This window comes from Prinia subflava, chromosome 4 (genome assembly GCF_021018805.1).
Source record: "Prinia subflava isolate CZ2003 ecotype Zambia chromosome 4, Cam_Psub_1.2, whole genome shotgun sequence".
In the NCBI taxonomy this organism is placed as follows: domain Eukaryota; kingdom Metazoa; phylum Chordata; class Aves; order Passeriformes; family Cisticolidae; genus Prinia; species Prinia subflava.
In genome coordinates this window covers 69,845,469-69,871,132 of record NC_086250.1, presented here as the reverse complement: position 1 = coordinate 69,871,132, position 25,664 = coordinate 69,845,469, and the positions used below count along the sequence as shown (strand labels likewise).

Sequence of the window (25,664 nt, the reverse complement as noted above, 5' to 3'; positions counted from 1 at the left end):
TCTCTGCCAGCCCCTGTGGGTTGGCTGGGTGGGAGGGCCCTTGGAGAAGCCCAATGTTGCTGCTTCCATCACGCTGAGAACCAAACTTCGCCTCGTTTGCTCTAGACGGACAAGCTGGAGTTCTTGCTGAGATCTTTTGAAGTTTTTGGATAGTGCAAGCTCTGTGCCTAGCAGGAAATTAGTCAAACATCACGGGAAGCTACAAAAGCAAGGAGTGAGCCTATCCAAGGCAGTGCTGTTATCGAGGGCAGAGGAGGGTGAAGACACTATTTGGATAACCCTTGCTCAGGCACCACAGCTCAGGCTTGCGTTGCAAGGCTAATATTTACCTATGGCCTAAACAAAGTCAGCATTTCAGAACTTTGCTCAAAATGCTGCATAAACCTGGGCTGTTTCCTTGAACTTGTCTCAGAGAAGGGAAGAACTTGTGTCTGTACCTGTGCAGGCTGTTCTCAGGAGGGAACAAGCTGGAAGAAAATGAAGGGTCTCAGCAGCTTCCTGGTTTTGTTCCTCATTTCTGGAGTGGGGGGCTTTGACCTGGTTATCGACGACATCCCAGATGTGAGTATTTGGAGGCAGGGCCCAGGCCTCCCTTCCTTGCTGAAGTCTGGACAGTAGAGGCAGTGGGAGCAGAACTGGGTCACTGCTTCACAATTCTTGTCTGCTTTTAGCTGTAAATTTTTCTGGTAATTGGTCTTCATTTGTCATTTGTACTGCTGAGGGTTTCTTAAATATTATTAAAGCTTATTATTATTATTTAATATTATTAAAGGGAGAGTGTGAGCATAAGTCCAAAATAAATTCCAAGCAGTTTTCATATTTTTACTTCAGTGTTGCCTTTTCTGGTGTGGTTTTAACCTTTAAACATTTAAGTGGGCTTCTATACTCAGATCTTCAGAATATTTTATACCCTGTTTCCCTGGAGTAAGCAGAAACAGGGCACCCAGACATCTTTGTGGATGGAGCCTCCTATGAGGAACAATGTGAATTTCAGCAAGGCTTTGTGTGGAATTGGGTTTTTGTTAGCAGGAATTCAAATATAGAGTGGATAGCCTACTGACTTTACATTCCTCAGCAGAGGCATGAGAGAATTTATAAAGGAGACCATCATTTCTTGGGATAACACAATGATGAAAAGTACAGTTATAGCTTTGACTCTGAAACTGAGTCTAAATTTAAACCCTCAGGCTTAGGTGAACTTAGACTGGGTGTCTACACCCATTTCCACATTGTAGTTTTGAAATATTTCTATGAAGTCAGCAGGGATGATATGAGGCTTTCTTTTCCTTTGCAGGATTAATAAAAATCTTCAGTGAGGTGGGATATCCTATTTTTCTTTATTTTTACAGACATTTTCTTGACTCAATGAGATTTTAAAACCGGGTTTATAATTCCCAGGGAAAAAAAATCCAGAGCTGCAGTTCTTTGTAGTTGTAGATGCCTTATCAAATTAACATCAGTGTGCTTAAACAATTTAAATTAGTTTTATGCAAACCTTTGTGTGTATGCTATCACATAAGTCAGAAAGGAACTCGTGCACTTCAACTTCTTTATTGCCATAAATTAAACTCATAACAAAATTTAATTAAGAATATTGCTGTGGTGTGACCCACACTTCTAAATGAATCAGTGCAGCTTTGCACTTGGAAAAGACTTGATTTTCTTTTGCTGTCATTGGAGGAATTTAGTTCTCAGGTATATTGATGTAAAACCAGAGACAATTTCTAACTTGTTTGAGCAGAAATTCTCTGAACTTGCTTTGAGTGAGATCAGTGGCTGTAGATTCCATGGCTAGACCCATCCTGATGATAATCATCTGCCTCTTGCTCTTTGTGGTCATTTGTTAAATATTACTCCTTGTTTCAGAAGGAAAGGCTGTAAAATGATGGTAAAGGTAAAGGTCATGATTTTACAGGGGTTTATAGAGCTGGTTGGCCACTGAGGGAAACTGAATGTGTGAGGATTTTGGTCTGAGGTGGTTTGTGCTTCTGCTGCCCATTAGCATCCAGTGGAGGTAATTCCCTTTGGGACTCTCCTGTAATGTGCTAATCAAGAATAAATCAAGTGACAAATCAAACAGTAAGGCAGCAGCAACTCTTTCTTCTTCTCCCTCCTCTAGGAAATGCAAAACCTGATTGATCTGGAAATTGATGGATTTCCCTCAAGCTCCAAGGCGAGAAATGGCAGGTACCAGGTACAGTACCCAGAAATGCTTCAAAGAAGGAAGCCAGAATGCCTGGGAGCTCTCTCCAGATGTCTTTTTCCATGTCCAGGGTTGTGAGTGCTCGATCATGTGGGACCAGCTGGTTTTTATAGGCATTGAGACTTCCATATCTCTGGCTGGGACAAGAGCTGCTGCTCTCTCTTAAGCACAGCAGGGCTTTGTTCTCTATCTGTGCTCCTGAGGTGATAAACAATGGAGATACTTGTCTAACTTCATGTCTGGGGAAAATCCCGCTGAAATGGGTGAGGTTTTTTCCATGAGAAAATGGAAAAGGACTTCAGACACTGGCAAGTGTAAGCTGTTAACATTCAGCCCATTCATTTATATTTAACTCTGGTCAGAAGAAAGACACTCAATGATGAGCTGGTGGTGTCTGAGAACTGGGAAGAAAATTTGTTTCCAGCACACTGATGGGTTGCAGATTACTCTAGCTGCTTGGCCTGGGAGACAGAAACATGTAGAGCAGCATTGCAAGGGTTATTCTGTGTTTTACACAGTCGCAATTAATGATAATGCTCATGAATTCAGTTGTTTGAATGTATTAATTCTTCATTACACTGCATGAAAGAAATGATGATCAGAGTGGATCTTGTCCTCCATCAGGCTCTGGTGCTGCCTTTCTTGAGCTTGTTCAACGTAGTGAAAACAACAGATCCTCTTGAAAAATGTTGGATTTCCCAGAGACCTTGACATTGCACACAGGCAAACCTGATTTTCCTTTATCCTAAGGCTTCGGATTGAGCTTATTGATACCTAAAACCTGCATAACAGTGGAAGAAAATGGCAGATTTTAGCATGAGTATGAATCAAGCCTCTTCACACTTGCCAGTCCAGTATTTAAATAATGGAACCATGATCTAAACAGAAATCCCTCCTAGCTGCACTTCTTCAGGGCATCATTTCTTTCCAATGTGTTTGTATCAGTGCAACATGTATTATGTTGCCTCTATTCCCAAAATTTCTGGATACATAGAGGCACAGACATATACATGCAGTAATTTACAGTTCTACCACTGGTTTCATTATACCAGTTATTGCTGTTATTCCCTGACATAATTTCCCATCCTTTACCTATCAAATAAATCTTTGCAAACCAATAGAACTAAGATCTCAGCTACTCTTATATAGTTAAATCACAATAAAACATCAATGAGATTAAACTGAAATGTGCAAATCATCTTGAGACAGCAGCTCTTGGCCAGCAGCAGGCACACAGTTATTTACTGTTCATCACTACAGGAAGGCTGTCTCCCAAATTGTTTTTTCACCACTATGCTTTTCTGCAAAGAGCTCACCAGCCCATTGGCAACAAGGCAACAGAGCTCCCTGCAGACCCTGTTGATTGGCTGTCAATGCAGAGGATGTTTTTCTAGGTACAGATAAGGTATTCTGCTATTTTGCTCCTGAGTAATTCCCAAAATGCTGTGCCTCAGGTGTGTGGGTGGTCCTCGTGACCACAGCATGGGCTGGAATGCAGGTGACCTTGTGAACCTCTGTGTGGTGGTGCACAGCTGTTATCTCTGTTCTGGAGACAGATAAAGTGTCTAGGCCTGTGAGGCACCCTGTGAGGTGGGATGTTCTGCAATCCCCCAGATCTGGGTCCTGATCTCTGGCTGTCCAGAGCTGGGTGAGATCACACCCTTTTCCTCACTGTTCTGCCTGCCTGATTTCCCCTCCAAGAGAGGCAGCACAGGAAGGATAGATGGAAAAAGATAGGGTGGGATGATCAAATCTTGGTATGGTTTGGGATGGAAGAGACTTTAAAGCTCCTCTCCTTCCAACCTCCCTGTGGAACCCTTTCCACACTTTCCACTATCCCAGGTTGCTCCAAGCCTCACCCAACATGGCTTTGAACATTTCCAGAGATGGGGCAGCCACAACTTCTCTGGACATGCTGTGCCAGGACCTCACCACCCTCACACTGAAGAATTTCTTCCTAAATCAGCTGGTTGGAGACTCCCCCAGCTGCCAGTGTGTAAATGTAACCAAACAGACAAGGAGCCATCTGCAGCACCCTGAAGACAAATTCTGCCAAGTGTTAGGTCTGAAATTTCTCTTCTTACATCTCACAGTGCAGATTCCCTACAAGGAGTGTGAAAAGGCTGCAACGGATTTGGAGTATGTTAAAAACTGGTTAGGAAGTTACAGGAAAAGAGGTGAATTATGAGGGAACAGCACCTCAAAGAACTGGAAGGGCATTCCAGGTAGATCATAGAATCACTGAAACATGAAATGTTTTGGGTTGGAATGGACCTGGAAGATCATCTAATTCCAACACCCTGCCATGGGCATGGATGCCTTCCAGTAGACCAGGTTTCCCCAAGCCTTGTCCAACCTGGCCTTGAACACTTGCAGATCACATCTTCTTTCTAGTTTCTCATGTTGGGCATCTGCTTTTCAACATCTTTCATGCCCCAGTAGAAAAGAATTTTCAAATGCAGAACATCTGTGATTCTGCTCTTCTGATTTTACTAAATAGCTGCAATGCCCATGCACAGTGATTTGAATAAAGATCACTGTGAAGGGTTAAATATCCATATCCTGCACATGTTTCAGGAGAAGGTGCATCTCAGTAGCTGAAGACAGAGCTCAGCATCTGTCCTTCAAACTGTTCCTGAGGCACATGTTGTCTTCATTCTGATTAGCAATTTGGCACTCATCAGATATGGCTCAAGATCCTGGTTTTGTGCAGTGATCAACAGGTCTGGATGTGGTTCAAAAGCAAGAATCAGCCATGAATGCTCTTGCTGGAAATAGCAGGAGTCTCAGGTACCACAGAGGTCCCTGTTCTCAATAATCACAACAGCACTAAGACCTGAAGGAGGATCTTCAAGGCCAGGTTGGATGGGTCTTGGAGTAACCTGGTCTAGTGGAAGGTGTCCCTGCCCATGGCAAAGGAGGTGGAACTGGAGGATCTTTAGGGTTCCATCCAACCCAAAGCATTCTGTGATTCTGTGTTCCATGATTCTGGGGCTCAGGTACCTGAAGATAAAGGTACAGCTCTGTCCTCCTGATCTGTTGGAGTGGCTGCCCTCTGCAACCTCTGAGTTCTCAGGGGTATGGCTGGCCCAGCCCATGTCTAACAACAGCCATGGGAGTCACTCCATGTGCCACTGATAAAATCCTTCTCCTTCAGCTACCCCCTCTCTCCACCAAGAACTGCCAGGAGGGAAACCTGGGCATCCCAAAAGCTTTAACCACCATTCCTAAAGTGGGTCAGGAGCCCTAAGCTGAGAACCAGAAAAGTACCCCAATAAAACAAAACCCCTGTGTTCTCAGGTCTTAGTCTTCATTTTTCCAAATTAAAATTTGTTTCAGTTAATGTTGCTTTAATCTTAATTTGTATTCAAGCTGGTGATGTTCCCTCTGCCAAGGGTATGTGTGGGGCCAAAAAATAACACATCATGGTCTGCTCCTTTATCAGGTGTGAAGGTCCAGTTCACTGTACAGTGAAGTTTGTGGGGTGTGACAGGATCGCTCCATCAGGCTTTGCAGAGGGTCTCTAGAGAGCCATAAACTTCCATATCCTGAAATCCCAATGTGAATGGTTCAGGTAGAGCCTTCAGAGCTAGAAAATGGAAACCTGCATTTGTTCTTGGCAGGTAGAAATCCTCTCCATCTGCCTTTTAAGGGTCCTTAAAATCACGTCTTTAAGGTGAACTTGCTCTGACATCATTATCTCTTATACAGCACAAGATTTCTGTAGAACACTATATTAATTACCTCCAAATGACCTTAACAATTGCAGAGCAATCTTCCAATGCATCACAGGATTAAAGCTGTTTTCATGAGCATCTTCTGTAGTTTTGGGTCCTCTTGACCCTGGAGAGCTGAGCTGGCCTAGTTGTGATGATAATACGAAAGTAGATCCCTGCATTCAAAAGTTGCATCTAGGTGAGCCAAAATCCCTTTCAGGGCATTAATATAAATATTCCTTATGTGGTGGAGATTTTTTGGGAGGCATTAAACAGAATTATTTGAATGGCCACAAGATGTCAGCACCTTGCCATAGAAATTTCCAAATGGAGCAATTCCTAGGGCAGGGGGAAAACCACAACCATTAATGAGCAATTTCGTCTAAGTAATGCATGCATAACTAACTTCCCTAGGCACAAGCATGTAAATGTAATATCGATTACAGAGTGGGTTTTTCAATTCATACATATTACATGTCATAAATAAATATTTTATAATGTAAATGGCAACAAAATGCGCTACAGAAGTCTGGGGTTTGAGGGTTTTCCACTTTTCACAGAAAAACAAAGAGAACTTTTCTGTTAATAGCAAACATGTCTGAGGATGACTTTCTGCCACGAAGAATGTTTTCCTAGAAGAGAATGTTTTCTTAAAAAAAAAAAAGAAGAAAAAAAGAAAGACAGAGGAAGAAAGCTGTCCTGTTTATGATAGGTTCTGAGGCACAGCTGGGAGATCACATGCTGCAACATCCTGTGTAGAAATACATGAAATCAGACAAAAGGAATATTCACACTTTGTCTGGGAACTCAAACTAATTCTCATTCATATCCAGAGAGGGGCAATGGAGCTGGATAAGGATCTGGAGCACAAGTCTGATGAGGAGCAGCTGAGGGAGCTGGGGAAGGGGCTCAGCCTGGAGAAAAGGAGGCTCAGGGGGGACCTTGTGGCTCTGCACAGCTCCTGACAGGAGGGGACAGCTGGGGGGGGGTTGAGCTCTGCTCCTGGGGAACAAGGGACAGGACAAGAAAAAATGGCCTCAAGTTGTTCCAGGAGAGATTTAGGTTGGATATTAGGGAACAATTCTTCCATTAAAGGGTTATCAAGAACTGAAACAGGCTTTCCATTGAAGTGTTGGGGTCACTATTACTGGAAATACTAAAAAACCACATGTAAATGTTTAGTGACCCTGGCAGTATTGGGTTAATGGTTGGTCTTAGATGTCTTTTCCAAACTTAATGGTTCTGTGAACCTCAAGATCCTATGATTAATAATCTTAGAAAACAATTTTTAGACACTGATCCCTGTCTTGAAACAGCCAGTGTTCTTAGCTTTGCTGAAATACGCCCATCATATTTTTCTTTTCCAGAGGAGCACATCTGACTGGGGGTACGTTGGTGATCTGGTGAGTATTTCTCTTCCCCTGTGGTAAATAACACTGAACAAAGTGATTTTCTAGTTAACCATTTTTTTGGAAATCAATCCCTCTGTTTGTTCAGTTCCTTGTTTTTACTGCTGGCTGGGTATTAACCTATTTTCTTTAAACAGAGAGCTGTTTGCACAATACTGTTTATACATCTGCTCTTGGAGGGAGAAGGGTATGGTAAATATGGAGAAATAAGCATCAAAAATGATTAGGCAAAGACAATGTCTTAATAAAACATTTAAATATTGTTAACCCCCTGCTGTGGTTTAACCATTTTCAACACCAGGTCAGTCACCAGTGCTTCAAGTCTCCTCTGTTTAGGACTTTTATTGAAATCGTGAGCTCTCTCCTCCTCATTATATGATGTTCAGGATTACTGTGTAGCTTTCCATGCTGGATTGCACTCATAGAGTCATTCCAAGCATGGTGAAAAGCAAGGAGAAGATTCCAGCTTAAAAAACGCCCTTTTTCAGTTCAAATGTTACAATGAACTATATTCACATGAATATCCTGCTGCAATTTTGTGGTTAAATATGGAGATGTCCTGAACTTCAGATCATTTCCCCTCTAGCTACCGTATTGTAAGGAGCAGCAATTAAAAAGTGGCACTGAGACAACAAAAACGATTGATTTTGTTCTCTAGGGCATTTTTTATTTTTTATTTATAGAGCGATTTTGTCAAATGCAGGTGGAGGATGATGACAAGATAGGCCTTTACAGCTACAAGGTGCAATCCACCATCACATCTCGGCTGGCCAACACCATGATCCAAGCCAAGATGGTGAACAACGCCAGGCGGCCGCAGCCCATCGTGTTTGATGTGCAAGTCCCCAAAGGAGCTTTCATCGACAACTTTACCATGTAAGCAGTGCTCAGGTGTCAGCCTCGTCCTCTGGAAGCATTCAGTGGCAGGGAAGGAAGCATTTGTAAACCCAAAGAGCTCTCACTGTTTTCCAGGTTCAGTGAGATTTTTGTAGGCTTTCTCAAGAGGTTCATGTCATCAGTCTGTCTGTCTGTCCAGGTCTTCTTCTCCAGTTATTATTGAGCCATTGGTCAACATCAACAAAAATGGGCAAAAGTCTCAAATAGATTAAACTCTCACCTTGCCGGACCAAAGGAGAGAGACCCAAATCAGAGCCCTCACTGAACAGAAACTGCCCGGGTTCAGTATCCGTTCAGAGAGGTAGCAGCCAGGTTGCTGGTCAGGAGATGCCCTGATCCATGATCCAAACCAGCCATGAATGACATCAGGAACTGCCTTCCCTGCCCAAAATGTGGGGATAGTGTGAAGGAGGTGAAGGAGGGCAGATCCTCCTTAGAGCACAATGGTGCTGGCTACTTGAAATAAAAAATCAGGTAGGGAAAAAGATAGAGCTCTAGGGAAAATCAGAATTCATTACTTTGGGGTTAAACAAGAACCTTGTTATTTCGTTTCCCACCAGCTTAGATATCACTGATGTAAACTGAAGAAACAGTCCTTGATTGTGAAGTTGTTTCTTTTGCAAGCTGACTGTGCTTCTCTCTCCTAGGGATATCAATGGTATCACATTTACCAGCCATATTCGGGAAAAATCTGAAGCCAGGAAAATGTACGCTCAAGCAAAAGCCAAAGGCAAAGCTGCAGGAATAGTCAGGTATAAACACTCTGGCATATGGGTTTTGTACTGAATTTACTCACAGGAGAACTGAGATGGGCCATCCCAGGAGGAGATAGATGAGGGGGAATCCTGGAATGGAAAATGCTTTCTTACAGCAGCTCTGATATTTAATTGTCATGGACTTAAACTGTGTTTCAGCTTTCAGCTTGCTAAAACACCCTGGGCTAACAGACAACTGCAGCTCCCTGGCAGAGGCCACAGCTAAAAACAGAAGCCTCAATCTAAACCAAAGTGCAAAGAAGCTTTTCCTTCTCCTTGTATTTTCCCAAAATAACCCCACAGCTGACTTTTCAGGAGCAATGCCTTGGATATGGAGAACTTCCAAACCGAAGTGAATGTCCCCCCAGGAATGAGGATCCAGTTCCAGCTTCACTACCACGAAATGATCCGAAGAAAGCTGAGCTCCTACGAGCACGTCATCTCTGTGAAGCCAGGACGCCTGGCCAAGCACATGGAGGTAAAGCAGAGCTGGGGTGTGTAGGGAGAACCCCACAGGTGAATCCTTGCTGAGGAAGCACCCATGGTTTTCAGGGAGGTGTCCCTGCCCATGGCAGGGGACTTGGAACTGGATGGACTTTAGGATCCCTTCCAACCCTAACCATTCTGTGATTCTAAACCAAATCATGGTTGTGGAAGGATGGCCAGAGATCATCAGCTCCCATAGGATACTACCTCATGAAGTTGGGGTTTTTGTGAAAAGCATTGTTCCAAATAAATAGCAAATATTGTTTATTTTCCTTGAGCCAGGTTTATACAAGAGTATAAAAATGTCAAAGCTTATTTGCCCAAGCGGTTCTGATGTGAGTGAGTCACAATCCAGGAGATTCTCAGCTGTGTTTATGAGTTGGGACAGGACACATTTGCTCCTCAGTAGACCAGGTTTCTCCAAACCCTGTCCATCCTGGCCTTGAACACTTCCAGGGGTGGGGCAGCTCTCCCCAATGAATGTTCCCCCTCCCTGCCCTCAGGTGGATGTCCGCATCATTGAGCCGCAGGGGCTGCGCTACGTGCACGTTCCTAATTCACTGGGAGATCATTTCGATGGAATCACCACCATCTCCAAGGGGGAGAAAAAGGTAACCAGTCACAGACTGGAAATTGCACCTAATCTTCAGCTTTCACACTTACTCTACACAGTCCTGGCAATCTTTTGCACTTGCTGGAAGCGTGCAAAAATGTGACAAAACCTGTCTTTAATTCCATAGTAATATGCCAGGCAGTGTTGTTTCCTTATATTCAATTTCACCCCTGTTCCTGGTTTAGCAATTTATTTCAGAGGTACTATGTGTCTATATTAAGTCTTATCTTCTCAGACAATTCCAAGTCATTCAGTTAAAACAGAAAAAAAAAGTGAAGTCTGCATGATCAATCACATGACTAATGAAAATGTTTCCTACCACTCCATTCACAAATAGCAATCCTCTTTGTTTGGGGAAAAAAAGTTAATTAGAAACCTATTAAAAATGTTGATAAAATTATGGATAGTTTCAACTAGGAAAATGTTAATAAAACCCCATATTTTGCTTAATAGAAATGGTCTGCACAGCTCTAGTTGAAATATTTGGTGCTGTAGATGGGTCGTGTGATTTGTGTCACAGTTGCTACTACTGAATCAACATATGCAGGCAAACCTTAGTGCTGTTTTCCTCCTGAAGTGACAAAGTCCATTTTCCACAAATAATGAAAGCAGAAAGTGAAATCGGGTACTTCATGAAGATGTGGAGTCTCTCTGTGTCCATCACCCCCCTCTCACACAGCACCTCGCTGACTGATGATCTCTCCTCCCTTCAAGGCTCACGTTTCTTTCAAGCCCACAATGGCTCAGCAGAGAAAATGCCCCAAGTGCTCGTCCACGGCCGTGGATGGAAATTTTGTGGTGCAGTACGATGTGAACAGAGAAACCACGGGGGGAGAACTGGAAGTAAGTGTGGCTGCTCAGCTGGGACCAGAGAGCTGTGAATAAAGGAATTGCTGTCCTTCAGCACACTGTGCTAAACTTCATCCTTCAGGGGGATAAGCATGAGGACGAGCTCTGTATCCAATTGAAAGAACAGAGGGATTTTAAGTGGGCAGAATGGATTTATTTAATTTATGACTAAGACATGGGTTTACATAGAGTAGGAGAAGATTCCTGTCATGTCCAAAAGCCAATGTCTTTATACCTGGCAGCACTCTGGTGATTTAATGTAGAATCAGAGGATGGAGTCATTGGATGTTGTACCAATACATCACAAGGAGACAACCAGAACATCACTATTTTTATGTTAACATGGAGCTGAGTTATGAGGTTGAATTATTACAGGCAGAACAGTCTTTTTCAAAGCATTTTTCATTCCTCCTCATGCTAGGGCATGGAAGTTGTTTGAGAACCAGGCTCTGCTTTTATTGAGTAAAAATGGTGTAAGGCTTCAAAAATGTGCAGAGCTGGAAGTTAGAACTGGCCAATAAAGAAGAGGAAAAGACAATAGGGAAAAAATAATTAGCTCATTAAGAAAATAAGAATTTTATGCTCTGTCACTGTCTTGAGTTTTTTGAAATCTTTTCTATAGTTCATTTCACTGTGTTTTTTTTATTTTGCAGATTTTTAATGGCTATTTTATTCACTTCTTTGCTCCGGAAAATCTTGATCCGCTGCCCAAGAACATTTTATTTGTTATAGATGTCAGTGGCTCGATGTGGGGAATAAAAATGAAACAAGTAAGTGTTTGACCTCTCTTGCAAAATGAATGTCCTGCCAACTGTCCCCATGTGCTTTCACCATGAAGTTCTGTAGCACACTGGCATGTAAAATTAGCCTAATTTGGAGAATATTTGGAATCAAAGACTTCATGATTTAACCCCATTATTTATAATGCTTCTTCCATGTTTTAAGGAAGAGCTGGTGCCAGATTTTAACTCTAAATTTAAATTCTAAAGGACAGATTACAAAATAGTTTGCAAAGGCTCTGACCCCCTTTTTCTCTAATGCTCCATACTGAATCCTGGGAAAGTCTCAATGGGGATATTACATCCTTGCTTTCCAAACATGGATGAGTTGTTGACAGCCCTCTGAAGACCACTAAGGATTGTTTAGACAACTTAACCCATAAGGGGGAAAAAATGTTAAAATAAAATATTTTAGTCTGCAAGAGAAAATGCTTTAAGAAAGATAAGCAGCCTCCAAATATGCAAACAATTGTTCTGAAAGGGAAACTCATTAACTGACTTTCATGCCCAGCCAGTGTAGAATAAGATGGAATCAGATGGATTTGCAGCAGGAGAGGTTTATTTCATATATTAGGGAAAACTCTGAAAGTCTGAGTGAGGAGTTGGGGAGATTGTATATCATGTGTCACTGAAGGGTTTTAAGAACTGACTAGACAAACATTAGCTGGGGATCATCCAGGTATATTTGAATTTCCTTCAGTTTCCTTCAGAGCACAATAGTAAGGCTTGGCAGATTGTTCCCTTGGGGAAATCAGTGCTGCAAAACTGGGATGCAGGTTAATTGTGACTTGTTTAAATCACACATCTTCAAAGAGATGTTACCCAGCCTGACACGACTGTTTTGCAGACAGAGCTAAGTCTCCTGAGCTGATCCGAGCAGCTGCTCTCTCCTGAACCACAAATGTTTCTCCCTTTCACTTCACTCTGTGTTAGCAGGAGTTAAGCAAGTTGAGCCACATGAATTTATCCTTTCTAATTCCAGTTTTTCTGCATTTCCTTGGTGAAAATTTTGAAATTATGCAAGTGCAAAAGAAAAAAAAAAAAAAAAAAAGAGAGAGAGGTTTGGGTAGCAGATGCTCATTTGGATTTCAGTGCTCATGTGCTTATTCCTCAGAGGCTAATATTTGCCTGTGGTCACAAGTTAAGAAGAGGCTTTCATAAGCAGGAAGCACAAACCTGTCTTCTCTTGAACTTCTCCTCAGACCATCGAGGCCATGAAAGCCATCCTGAGTGAGCTCCGTGCTGCTGACCAGTTCTCCCTGATCGACTTCAACCACAACGTGCGCTGCTGGAGGGACAACCTGGTCTCAGCCACCCCCTCGCAGGTGGAAGATGCTAAGAAGTACATCCAGACAATCCATCCCAACGGGGGTATGAGGTTCTGATTGCAGGCTGCTCGCAGCCTTCAGACTGTCAGAGTATTCCCAAAAACAACCAGGAAAGGCATGCCTAAAGAAGAGCAAGAATTGCAGTTTATTGTATTAGGGGATGGGATAGCATTTCCTTCTATGGCAGATAGAAAACAGACCGCAGAATAGCTTCCTTTAATCTATCTCTTGCTTCAGAAACCCCAAATATCATTGAAGGACCAAGTCCATCTCGTAGGCCTGGATGAACAGGCAGATGAAATATTCTCTAAGCAGGGAATCACAATCATTTGCCTTGAGCTGACAGCCAGCTGAACAGGAGCCAGCAGTGTGCCCAGGTGGCCAGGAAAGCCAGTGGTGTCCTGGCTTGGATGTGCACTTGTGTGGCCAGCAGGACCAGGGCAGTGACCCTTCCCCTGTGCAGGGCACTGGTGAGGCCACACCTTGAGTCCCGTGTTCAGTTTTGGGCCCCTTTTGACAGGAAAGATACTGAGGGGCTGGAACGTGTCCAGAGAAGGGCAGTGGGGCTGGAGAAGTGTCTGGACCTCCAGTCCTACAAGAAACAGCTGCAGGAATTTAAGGACATGGTTTAGTGGTGGACTGGGGTTAATGGTTGAGCTTGACCTTAGAGGTCATTTCCAACCCCAAGGATTTAACAATTCTATGAGTTACTAAATGCCTCATGGGCAAACTGCTTATCCTTTTTGTGCCTTCAGTCTGTCTGATAAACAAGGACAGATGTGGTAAACAAGGACAGATGCCTTTTTCAGCTGTACAGGTCTTTGGAAGGGGCTCATGATGATTTTAATCTGCCACTCTCTGAAGTGCAGTTCTAGATTTGTTATTCAGTTATTTGTGCATCAATAGTGTGGCACCTTCATCTCCAGAAGTTGTCACTACAATGAACATGAAGTTATAGACTTGTTCAGAATCATCAGTGTGTTGGGAATAGGGAACCATGCTGGATAAATGAGTGACTGACTTTGTTATCCCAAAAGAATTGACAGATAAGCTTAGAGATCAGCTCCCATCCCACAAAGCCAGTTTAAATGCAACATTTTATTATCTTGTCTCTGGAGCTGCTGATTTTTTCCTTTCTTGACAAAGAAAATACTTATTTTCTGACTGCTCATCCTTCAGTTTTCTGTTCCTCTCATCCTGATTTCTTACTCTGCTCCTTCTGTGCCACAAATCAAACCTTAGATAAGCTCAGCAAACATATACCTCTTCTCGTCCCAGGAATGGGCTGATGGCCAGAAAAGGAAGTTTTTCCATGCTCTCATTCAGTCACCTGCCTGCAAACCCAGTAATTCTTCCCACACCAAATAGCTCCCAACACCACAAAGGCCACACTGGAATTAGAGAGGGGGAGTGGAGGGGCCTCATGAAGGTGACAGCCTGGGATGAAAAAGGGAACCAGAGTGCAGAAAGGTGCACCTAAACACCAGAGAGGAGGGGCTTTGCTGCCTTGATCTCAACTCTCCTCCCTCTTACCTCCACCAGAATCTTAGAACCGATCTGGATTCAACAAGAATAAAAAACTTTTTTACTTCATTGTGTCTTTGACAGGCACAAATATCAATGAAGCTCTTCTCCGAGCCACTTTCATCCTGAATGAAGCCAAAAGTTTAGGCATGTTGGACCCAAACTCAGTTTCCATGATTGTATTGGTGTCTGATGGAGACCCCACAGTAGGTAAGGATCCTGCTTTGGGTGAGAAGAAAGGCTAGTGGGGCAAGCCTGAGAAAAGCAACAAGTAGACAATTTGGCAGTAAGTTTAAAAAAATTCCCTTCATCTTTCTTCCAATGCCTTGTGCTTCCCTTTTGCCAAGTGTTAGGAGTGTCACAGGGCTTTGCACAGAAGCTCTCAAAAGATGAGCAGCTTGTTATGCAGATTATGATGATTTTTTTTGCCATTTACAGAGGTGCACAAGTCCTGTAGGACAGGTAATCAAAACAGCCTTAGAGAAATTGGGCTTTTGAGCAACCTGGTCTAGTGGAAAGTGTCCCTGCCCATAGCAGGGAGTTGGAACTGGATGATCTTTAAAGTTCCTTTCAACACAAACTATTCTATGATCCTATGATTGTACAAAAATTTCCTCCTCCTATGACCTTAGCCCACACAGGTCTATGCTGTAACAAGCATAACATCAAAAGCAGGAAAAAAGAGTGGAAAGCAAATTAATTTGTATTGGATTTGGACAGGTCAAAGCAATTGCTGACTTGAAGATGTCAGCTCCAAAAAGTCTCCTGTCAAAAAAATAAGCCAGAAAAAAAAACCCCAACAGTTCCAGTGATGACAGAGAACATCTGAAGTATGAGAAACAAAATAAAGTCTTCATGGAGATGTCTGAATCTGCAGAGAGCTTGAATCACTAATTCTGGGAGAACTTCAGATGTGCTAGAATTTCAAATCCCCTAGGAAGTTACTAAGAGCCCTGGATATACAAAGAAAATGCATCAGATACCAAAAAAAGTGTCCAAAATTATTGTCTTCAGTGCAAGCACTTTGTTAATCTCTATCCAGGAGAAGCTCAAATGTTGTTGTAGGGAATGGAAATTTAGCACTGAGCTTGCTGTCTAGATTTTCCTAGTACCCAGAGAGAACTGGAGACACAGGGAGAGCAGGAACTTGCTCACCTTGATGGAGACATTTCTGTTGCTCAGGTGAATGTCACCCTTTCTGTGTCTCCAAGGTGAGCTGAAGCTGACAACCATCCAGAAGAACGTGAAGCAGAGCATAAAGGATGAATTCTCTCTCTTCTGCCTTGGGATTGGGTTTGATGTAGATTACGATTTCCTGCAGAGAATCGCAACCGACAACCGTGGCATGGCCCAGAGGATTTTTGGAAATCAGGAGACTTCTCTCCAAATGAAGGTGAGTTTCTGCCTCATTGCCTCTGAAACTCTCCTGTTCTGTTCACAGCTGTAACTCCACTAGCAAGAAGTTCTAAAAACCCATCATTTCTTCTGGAGAGTCCTGCAAGATATCAATCACATTTCATCTTAAGTGGTCATAGGTACTGTTTTAGTAATATCTGGAACATATACTTTACTTCCCTGTGTAGGATTAATATTCTATAAAACAGCCTTAACTATTAAAAAAAATCTGAATTAAAATTAAGGCCTGGATGTTACTTCAGGCCATTTCATCACTAACAAAACCCCTAGATATAAATGCTAAATGATAGTCTAGATTTAGCCAATGTAAGAAAGTGTTCAACTCTAGCTCTGGCTCCAAATCAGTGAGCAGGAACTGCTGCTGATCAAACTCTGACATCCTTATACTGTTACTGTTCCCTGATTTCACCATCTGTACAAGAATTAGGTGGGGAGTAGCTGTGTGTCTTACACAGGAGCCCAGAGCTGACCATCCTGAGGAGGGATTCAGGCCCACACACATCTGTGCTCAACACTTTTAGGTCTAGGAAGAGCACAGCCCATGGACTTCTGATCATCCTTTGACTTTCACAAGACTTGGACCAGCTATTCTTGCTGTACCCTCATAAAAGTGTGCCAAGTATGAAGAAGTCTGAATTCCATGAGATGAGGAAATTCCCTCTTGCTCATTAAGGCCCCAGGTTTTGTCACCCGCTGCCCTTTCAGTAAGAGCGGCCTGTGCAAGGGAGTCACTTCACGAACAACAAACTCACTTCTCTGTCTCCTTCCCTCTCAGAATTTCTACAACCAGGTCTCCACCCCTCTCCTGAAGAAGATTCAGTTCAACTACCCCCAGGAGTCAGTGTCAGATGTCACCCAGAGCAGCTTCCACAACTACTTTGGTGGCTCGGAGATCGTCGTGGCTGGGAAGGTGGACACGGAGAACCTGCAGCACTTGGAGAGCGTCGTCACGGCCACTGCAGTGAGTGAAGGTGTCCCTGGGATAAGTTCTGGGGGATTTTGCCTGCCCCATTTCTCCTGTGCACAGTCTCCCTGCTGGAGGTTAATGCCAGCAGAGGGTTTGGTCCCCTTGGGTTTTCTGGGTGGGAACGTGGGGAAACTCGTGGAGGGGTTGTCCAATAGTGTTCCACAACAGCTCCAAGTACAGCCAGGAATAGTCACTCCCTGCACCCTGCAGCCTGCCAGAGGAATTTCCTTCTAATAAATGTACCATAAAGATTAAATCTAGACAAAAATATGGGTTTTCCTCCATTCTTTGTGGAGGTGAAGGAGTGATTCCCTAAGGCAACTCTTTTCATTACTGAATTTCCCACCATCAGGGAGTTCAAGCTGGTGAATCTACAGCATATCAAGTCCTGGCACTGCCCTTTTATGTGTGATGAGGCTTTGCCCAAGTTTTCAGGGCTCTTCCAAGTGGACTGGGATGGGATGGGAATATTACATCTAGACCCTTCTTTCTGAGGAGGAACAGATTTATCTGCACTCTTACAGGGCTTAGATTTATCATTTGTCAGTTGTTGCAAAAACCCCCAAACATCTTCAATGTTTTTTTCCTGCCAAAACACGGTGCAGTCCAAGGGTCTGTGTGAGAAAGTAGAATTTGGTTTGTGCTCTTCAGTGGAATTGGATGTGAAAAAGCCTGAGGGGAGGATTTCAGAGCTCTGTCAAGAGTCTCTTCTTTTGGCATGAGGTAGCACCTCTTGGGCTATTATTCACAGCTTCTTGAACTACTTTAATCCACTGCACAGAAGTGTTTTTAACAGAAAACCTCCCGCTACATCTTCCCTCTCCTTTGCAGTCAGGCCAGCTGTGCTGGGACTTCCTGGTCTAGAAGTGACCAAGGGCAGAGCCAGAGTGGGTCTTTACCACCAGCCAAGAGGGGAATTCAAGGCTCCCCATTCTCCTGGCTCCCATCCCACACCTTTCTCTCTCTCTCTCTGCACAGGCAAATGCAGAGCTCGTCATGGAAACCCTGAGAGATGTTGAGGAGCTGGATGGATTCATGAAGAAGGACAAATACGCAGACCCTGAATTCACAAGGAAGCTGTGGGCCTATCTGACTGTCAACCAGATGATGGCAGAGAGGTGAGGAGAAACGTGCTCAAACAGGCCTGGCTGTGGGGCTGAGGGAATGAAATTGTGGCGATTTACCTTATGGAGCCTGAGTGACAGCCATGGAGCAGTTCAGGAGCAATCCTTTCAGCCTTTCCTCTTGCAACACCACTTGGCTCTGTGACCCCTCCTTGATAGAATTGCCATGGCAGCTGCCTTGTGGAGCTGCTGACCAGGAGTTCTGCTTCTGTTTCCACCCAGAAACGCAGCCCCCACTGCAGCTTTGAAGAGGAACATCACCAAATCCATCCTGCAGATGTCTCTGGACCATCACATTGTCACCCCCTTCACAGCTATGCTGATAGAGAATGCTGAGAAGGATGAGATAATGCTGGCAGACCAGCCCAAAGACCCCAGGAAGGGCTGCTGCCCAGGTCAGTGTCCCACTCTGCCCATTATTGTGTCTCTCATGTGGTGTGAAATCAGCCTCTGGTCTGAATTAGGGACACAAGGAGGAAGATGCTGACAGGGATTTGACCTGTGCAATCTTCAGTCCTGCTGTTGACCCCCAGCTCCTGTTTCCTCTACCCCTCTACAGAGCAGGCTCAGCAGATGTGAATGTCAGCCCAGAATATTAAACAAACCAACTTTCATGGAATGATTAAGATCATGTTGTTTTATGAACTGAATGACAGAGAGACAGGACAAGTTACTTTCTCCTGTCTCCACCATGGCAAAGGCAGAGAGCTCTAGTACAAAGGAACATGATCACAGATATTAAATGCTTGCACTTCTTTGAAACCTTTATTCACATGGGTCATCCCAGAGCATGCAGGAAGAGTCCTGCCTTTTCTCTGGAAGCACCTCAAACTCAGAACCCAAGTCAGCAAAGCTGTTACCATATGCTGAATTTTTAAAAGTCTGCTTTTTTCTCAACAAAACACTTCAGCCCTTGCCTTGGAGGCTTTGGTAAAGTGGGGGCTGCTCTCATGAATGACAGATTGGAGCCAGGCTCATTTTTTCACTGATAACTTATGGTGAGCTATCTACCCTTATAAGTCATATTTCATTGGTGGAGACACTGGAGCAAATCCAACCTTATGTCATTACACAAATCCCTTGTAAATGGTGTTGCACCTGCTTTACATTGCTATAACCACATCAGGCTTTGATCTACTGCAGTGCTGTAAAAATTACAGTATTAGATTTGTCAGCACTTACAGAACACTAATTGTGACTGTCATCTAACAGGTTCTCTGGGATTAACTCCAAATGCACCCAATAACAACAAAGGGATCCCACCCTGGGCCAATGTCACAGCTGTGCCAGTCAGCTTCATGCCTGAGCAAAGGAGCCCACCTGTGTCCTCTCTGAGCATCAACAGAGGTAAAACCTGCAGCGTTTCTCTGCAGAGGAACACCAGGCACATCAACACTCATCACCTAATGACTCACCACCATCCCTAGAAGTGTTTCAGGCCATGCTGGATGGGCATTTGAGCAGCCTGGTCTAGTGGAAGGTGTCCCTGCCCCTGGCAGGGGGGTTGGAACACATGGTCTTTAAGGTCCCTTCCAACCCAAGCTTTTTCTTTATAAATTATGGAGTAATTTTGATTTTGAATAGATGAACCTGTAAAAATATGCTGTAAGCTACAAGGATGACTCTATTTTGGATCCTAACAGGATCTAAACTCTCTGAGTGACCTCATGAGCTGCTGTGTGCTTCCCTGAGGCTGGGGTTGTTTGCTGAGTTTAACTTCAGCTTCTCTGCAGTAGCAAAGTTACCTCCGTTGTAAATGACAGATGAAAGCCATTGTAGAGTTACTGCTGTTGTAAATGGCAGATAAATGTTCTGTGGTAGATAAAAATCTCTGAGTGCCCTGGTGACTGATGGATCCTGTTAATTCTTGGGCCTTTGCCACAGTTTAGTGGCAGTTTATTTGTGCAAGCCAGCTGTGAGAACCACTGCCCATAAACAGGGCGTTACTACAATAACTCTGTGTGTCCCGTGTGTATTTATGGAGATATTACACAAAGAGCTCTCAAACTCCTCAGCACAGGGAAATCTCAGCCACCACCAGCCTCACAGGAGCTGGGCAGAGCTTTGCCCTGCAAGACAAGACTGGAAGCAGCTGCCTTCAGTGATGGGTGCATGTGTTTGTCTCATCTGAGGCAAATTTTAAAGGACATATGAGTTTCTGAGGGGCCCAATCCTGCCAGGTGGTTAAATAAACTGTGAGAGCATCTCCTGGATTGTATTCCTCAATGGGATTAGTAGGCAGGATGTGTTTTTTACCTGGCATCAGTGTGGTTCACTGCATTTGGCAGCTCTCAGACCAGGAATGTGTAACTTCCTTCCCTTAAACCTGGGAGTTATATGAGGAGGAATTGTCTAAGGGGTTTTTGTGAGGAGCATCTGAGAACATTTTTAGCTACTTAGGGTGGAAAGGGCCCTCATATTCATATGAGGAGTCCCAAAAAGTGCTTCAAAATCCTTTTGAAAAGCTTTTGTGTCCCTTCCCTCTAGGGCAGGTGCTGACCTGCTTCTCACACTAGTTTGTTTTCCATGTTTCAGTGGACAATGACCCACATTTCATCATACACCTGCCCAAGAGCCAAAGGAACATCTGCTTCAATATCAACTCGGAGCCTGGGAAGATCCTAAACTTGATTTCTGATCCTGGCACTGGTAAGGGAGTAAAACAGGGTTTATTTTACAGCACAGTTTTTTTCTCTTGGGTCTGAAAGGTATTCTGAGGGAGCAGGGAATTGCCTACAGGGGGGGACTGTGTGCTGGCTGAAATGTGACCAGCAAGCTGAGGGTGATAGTTATTTCCCACATTTGAGCCTTGCCAGTACAAGAGAGATATTGACAAACTGGACTGAATTCATTGGTAGCCACCATGGTGATTTTGGGGCTGGAGCTGAGGACAGAGAGGGAGAGGCTGAGACAGCTGGGTTTGATCAAGTTGAGAAAAGAAATGGTGGGTCCATGGTGGCTTTTGTTGCTGTTCTCAAGCACGTGATCAGAAGGTGAAGGTGAAGCCTCGCACATCTGCAGGGTGCACAGCTGAGGGACAAGAGGCTACAGAAATGAGGTGAAACTCAGAGTAGAAGTGAGCTATTGGGGGGCACCCTGTGCCTGTGAGGACGGCCAAACACTGGGAAAGGAGCCAAGATCATGGAATAACAGAACAGTTGAGGTTGGCAAAGACCATAAAGATCACGAAGTCCAACTTTTAAGCCAGCATTGCCAACCCTGCCATGAAACAATGTCCCCAAGTGCCACATCCACTTTTTTTTAACATTTCCTGGGATGGTGACTCTACCATTTCCCTGGGCATCCTGTTCCAATGACCACTTTCTTTCAGTGAAGAAATTTTCCCTTATATCCAATCTAAACCTCACATAGCACAACTTGAGGCCATTTCCTCTTGTCCTATGCATCCCCTACAGTACACCTGAAAGTGTTTTGCTCCTACTCAAGCACGATCTAACATCAATTCCCACCAGATTATTGTGCTAAGGGGTGGACTGTGTATCAGGAGGTAATTTACTAAATTATTCTCTGCTCTTGGCTGAAAAAATGAGAGAAACAGGGGGTCAGAGGGGTTCCTGTTTCTGCTGATCCCATGGTGCTCCCTGTCAAGATCAGAACTCCAAGACTTCAGGCAGTGGTCCAAGACTGAGGCAACATTTCCTTCTCTGCTCTTCACAGGAGTTGTGGTCAACGGGCAGCTCGTCGGGGCCAAGAAAGCAGAGAATAAGAAACTCAACACATACTTCGGCAAAATCGGGTTTTATTTCAAAAAGAAAGGCCTGAAAGTGGAGATCACCACAGAAACAATAACGCTGAAAGATGGCTCATATGCCATCACACTGACCTGGGCCGACACAGGGCACATCATTCGCAAACAGTGAGTTGATGATTTTTTACCTGCTCTCTCAAAAATTCTATTTGAGATACCTTCAGGGTTCCTGCCATGCTGTGATTCACATCATCCAGGAGAGCTGCCCCTCCAGATTACCGGCTGTCAGCCATGCTGGACACTCTACAGCACTGTTTAGGCAACAGGACCACATCCAAAATCTGCATTCACTTTAGAAAGAGCTTAAATTTGTAGGGGAAATTAGGTTGCCTCAACACGGGGGTGAAGTGTCTGTTTATTAGTCACTGTCCTGCCAGAACTCTGGGTACCACTCCCAAAGCTCCCAAGGAGTTTTTATGGATCCTCTGACATATCTGCCATCCCTGTGGGCTTGTTCTGGATGCCTGAGTGAATCTCAAGGGACTGAGAGCTGTTGTGTGGGCAGATGAACTGACCCCGGCCTTTGGCCTCTCTCTGCCAGGCTCCTCATATCTGTGAAGAAAGAAAGCAACGTTACCATCACTGTGGGGGAGGAGATGTCCTTCATGGTTTTGCTGCACCGCGTGTGGAAGAAACACCCAGTGAATGTTGACTTCCTGGGAATCTACATTCCCCCAGAAAACCAGTTCTCTCCTGCAGCCCATGGGCTGATAGGTAAGGGCTGGGGGCCAGGCAGGGGGAAGGGTGGGACACTAGGAAGGGGTTTTGCTAGATCTTGGAAGGAATTTTATAGAATCATAGACATAAAATATCCTGAGTTGGAAGGGACCCACAAGGAGTCCAGCTCTTGCACAGGACACTCCCAAGAATCCCACCTTGTGCCTGACAGCATTTTACAAATGCTCCTTAATTCTGGTTTATTCTGTTAATTCTGGTTAATTCTATGACCACTTCCTGGGCAGCCTGTTCCAGTGTCCAGCCACCCCCTGGGTGAAGAAGCTTTTCCTCATATCCAGCCTAAACATCTCCTGCCACATTTTCATGCTGTTAATTTGTTGGTGACTGTCCTGATGGAAAAGGTGTGGCAATTATTCAAAAAGAGAATAGGGAAACTCCTGTATTGTCCTGGAAGCCCAAAGGACATTGTGGAACATCAAGGACCAGGAGATTATTCCTTATTCCAGCTGGGGAGGGTGTTTTCAAAAGACTTGACTAGACTTGGTGACACTGAGACAGGACTTTCCCTGCCTGGCTAAACTGCTGCACGTTGAAAATAAAGACCAAAACAAACTCCTCAAAACTTGCTGAGGAGATTTCTGTGCAAACATCTGCTCTTCCCTAAATGACAGCCCTTTCTGGCAGTGGTATAAAACAAAAGCAAGGCCTCATTTCATAAGGCAAGTCAACCTTCTGGGTCCTGGACCCATGCAAAACTCCTTTTGAGGAACAGAGGTTGTTTTCCCGATTAGTGAGAGACAGAGTGCCCTGTGATCCATGCAGGACTGCTTGGCCTGCTGGAGCTGGTTTAGTTTTCCAAAAGTTCCTGTCAGCAGCTGACATGGAGTCTCAAAGGTCAGGGCACACAAACAGCTTTAAACCTCTCCCTGACCAGGTCAATTTGCATCTGAACCAGAAGTGTCAATCCACCACCAAACACCAGGGCAAGCTCCAGAGAAACCACAAGCCATCATGGAAGTGAAGGGCAACAAGTTCACTGTTACCAGGTAGGAGTCATGTGCTTTATTGCTCTCTTTCTAAATCAGTTCTGTCCTTAGAGCTGCCCAGCATCCAACTTTGGACAGGTTTGAAAAGTGCCTGGAGCCCCCCAAAACAGCTCCATGAGGTCACAGAACTGTAAAATTAACAGCAGCTTGTGGTATTTCTACTCCCTGCTGGTGGAAGACACGTCTCCCTGCTTTGGTAGAGCAGCACCAATGTTGAGCAGGATGCCCAAGGCCTCGTTTTTTTGTGTTGTGACCCTCCCCTGGATGTCTCCTCCCTGCAGGGGCGTGCAGAAGGACTACAGGACAGACCGTGTGCTGGGGACTGACGTGCTGTGCTGGTTTGTGCACAACAGCGGCAAAGGCTTCATAGACGGCCACTACAGCGACTACCTGGTGCCCCACCTCTACAGCTTCATGAAGAAACCCTGAATGCTCCAGTTTAGAACTAGGAATTCCCATCTGCTCCTTCATGCCCAAACAACTCTGAGCAGCAGCTGTCAGCCTGTCACACCTGGGTGACTGGAGGCGACCCCACCACTGTGTGCTTTATCAGTGTAAAGGCATGTAAACTCCCTTTTCTGCTGAGAAATGAAATCTGTAATAAAGTGACATGCTGGGTTGGAGGAGGTGTCTTCCTCTTGCTGTATCTGATTTAATGGGCTGTAAACTCCATTAAAAATTTCTACCATTTTCTAATATCCATTTCATAGTAGAGGTGTGACAGTGTTGTGGCTCCTGCAGTGTGGGTAACACACAGACCAGATTTAATATGTATTTAATACTTACACTTTGTGTTTCCAGACTGCTGGGAAAATATAAGTTCGTACAATCTTGGACTGGGCAAAAAGAAGGATGTGGATTAAATAAAGGAAATTTAACAGAAAAGGAGCATGGGTCTGGAATGGGTATCATGAGCAGTCTCCAGTATTTAAAAATGGATTAACCAGTGGTGAGGAGGGTCCTTGAAGTAATTGTTGCTGCTATATTGGCAAGAAATTTATTAGATGAGTCTCAGACAGTCTCCAGCCTTTTTCTGAAAATTCAGCATCAGAAGGGGGCTTCACACAGATACAAATCTTCGAAAGTGGGAAACATTCACACTGTATAGAAATAATCATCTGAAAGTTTCCCTTCCAGGGGGCTTAACTCCCAAGGAGCATTTAGCAATGAATGAGATCAGCAGTGAAACAAATACACCTGTGTGTGTACCAAAAGCTGGATTTAAATCTCTGCTTTTTGAACACCTTATTAAAACACATTGGCCTTATCCTTTTCAGCAGCCCTAGTCTAGGAAGGGAACTCAAGAAGTCTCCTTGCCCTTCTCAGCTTTGGTTTCCTTCACTTAGGCACTAAAATCTGGTACAGGATCTTTCTTGCAGCTGTGTCAGGATCAATGTGGTTCTGAAATGTCTCTTCAACTTCCTACAACTCATTTATTGCTTCTTTCCACTCACCCATCAGTTCTGACCTCCACAACATCCTGCAGCAGCCACTTCCACAGTTCAACCAAGCAGTGGGTTACCATTCTCTGGTCTTCTCTACACAACTTATAACTTGTCTACTATATTTACTCTAATTCATCAGGTTGCAGATTGTCAATATAATAATAATTAATATATAATTATTTTCAGTGATACAGAAACTCCTCTGTTCTGCCATTGCCCTCATTACCCTCTTACAAACCTCCTCTCTCTCACTACCTGTTCTCTGGGACAGGGCAGTGCTGTTCACACAGCCCAGGTTGCTCAAAGAGCCTGAATTTACAGACAAGTGTTCTCTGTCTCCAGTTTTCCTAACTCTGCACTCTTTAAGCTTGAAAAGACAGCTGACATCCTGGGTGAGGTTGTTCCAGGCTACCTCAGACAGCAGCTGTTTCATTAAACCTCTGCAGATTTCTAGTTTTGTGCAGGTTTCCCCTGGAAACCACAATTCAACAAGAGCTTTTGGGGCAAGGAAAGGGAAAAGGTTCCAGAGACACACAGCCTTCAGGTGATGGGTTTTATTTTGCCCAGGACCACCTGCATGGTTTTATTTACCCAAATAATGTGGTGCACCAACCCAGCAGTTCACTGTGCTCTTTGGTGGACTTAAATCAACAGCTGCCT

At 44.2% G+C, this 25,664-nt stretch overlaps 1 protein-coding gene across 1 annotated transcript; it reads left to right on the top strand.

The window, feature by feature from the left end:
• Positions 1 to 264: 264 nt before the first annotated feature.
• On the top strand, positions 265 to 25,387 carry ITIH2 (inter-alpha-trypsin inhibitor heavy chain 2). The gene is made up of 21 exons (XM_063397069.1): positions 265 to 561; positions 2,120 to 2,194; positions 7,287 to 7,322; positions 8,032 to 8,204; positions 8,873 to 8,977; positions 9,296 to 9,458; positions 9,970 to 10,077; positions 10,794 to 10,922; positions 11,582 to 11,698; positions 12,910 to 13,078; positions 14,644 to 14,769; positions 15,771 to 15,952; positions 16,751 to 16,936; positions 17,921 to 18,060; positions 18,289 to 18,461; positions 19,279 to 19,413; positions 20,602 to 20,715; positions 21,745 to 21,943; positions 22,377 to 22,549; positions 23,448 to 23,559; positions 23,841 to 25,387. Exons 1-21 carry the CDS (start codon positions 478 to 480, stop codon positions 23,986 to 23,988), a joined length of 2,847 nt encoding a protein of 948 aa, XP_063253139.1. The 5' UTR covers positions 265 to 477; the 3' UTR covers positions 23,989 to 25,387.
• The last annotated feature ends 277 nt before the right edge of the window (positions 25,388 to 25,664 follow it).

Bases quoted from the DNA above. Each gene is read 5' to 3' on its own strand.
- ITIH2 (XM_063397069.1), top strand. From the start codon at position 478: ATGAAGGGTCTCAGCAGCTTCCTGGTTTTGTTCCTCATTTCTGGAGTG. The intron at 16,937-17,920 runs GTGAGTGAAGGT...CTCTCTGCACAG, and splicing joins GCGTCGTCACGGCCACTGCA to GCAAATGCAGAGCTCGTCAT. The intron at 23,560-23,840 runs GTAGGAGTCATG...TCCTCCCTGCAG, and splicing joins AACAAGTTCACTGTTACCAG to GGGCGTGCAGAAGGACTACA.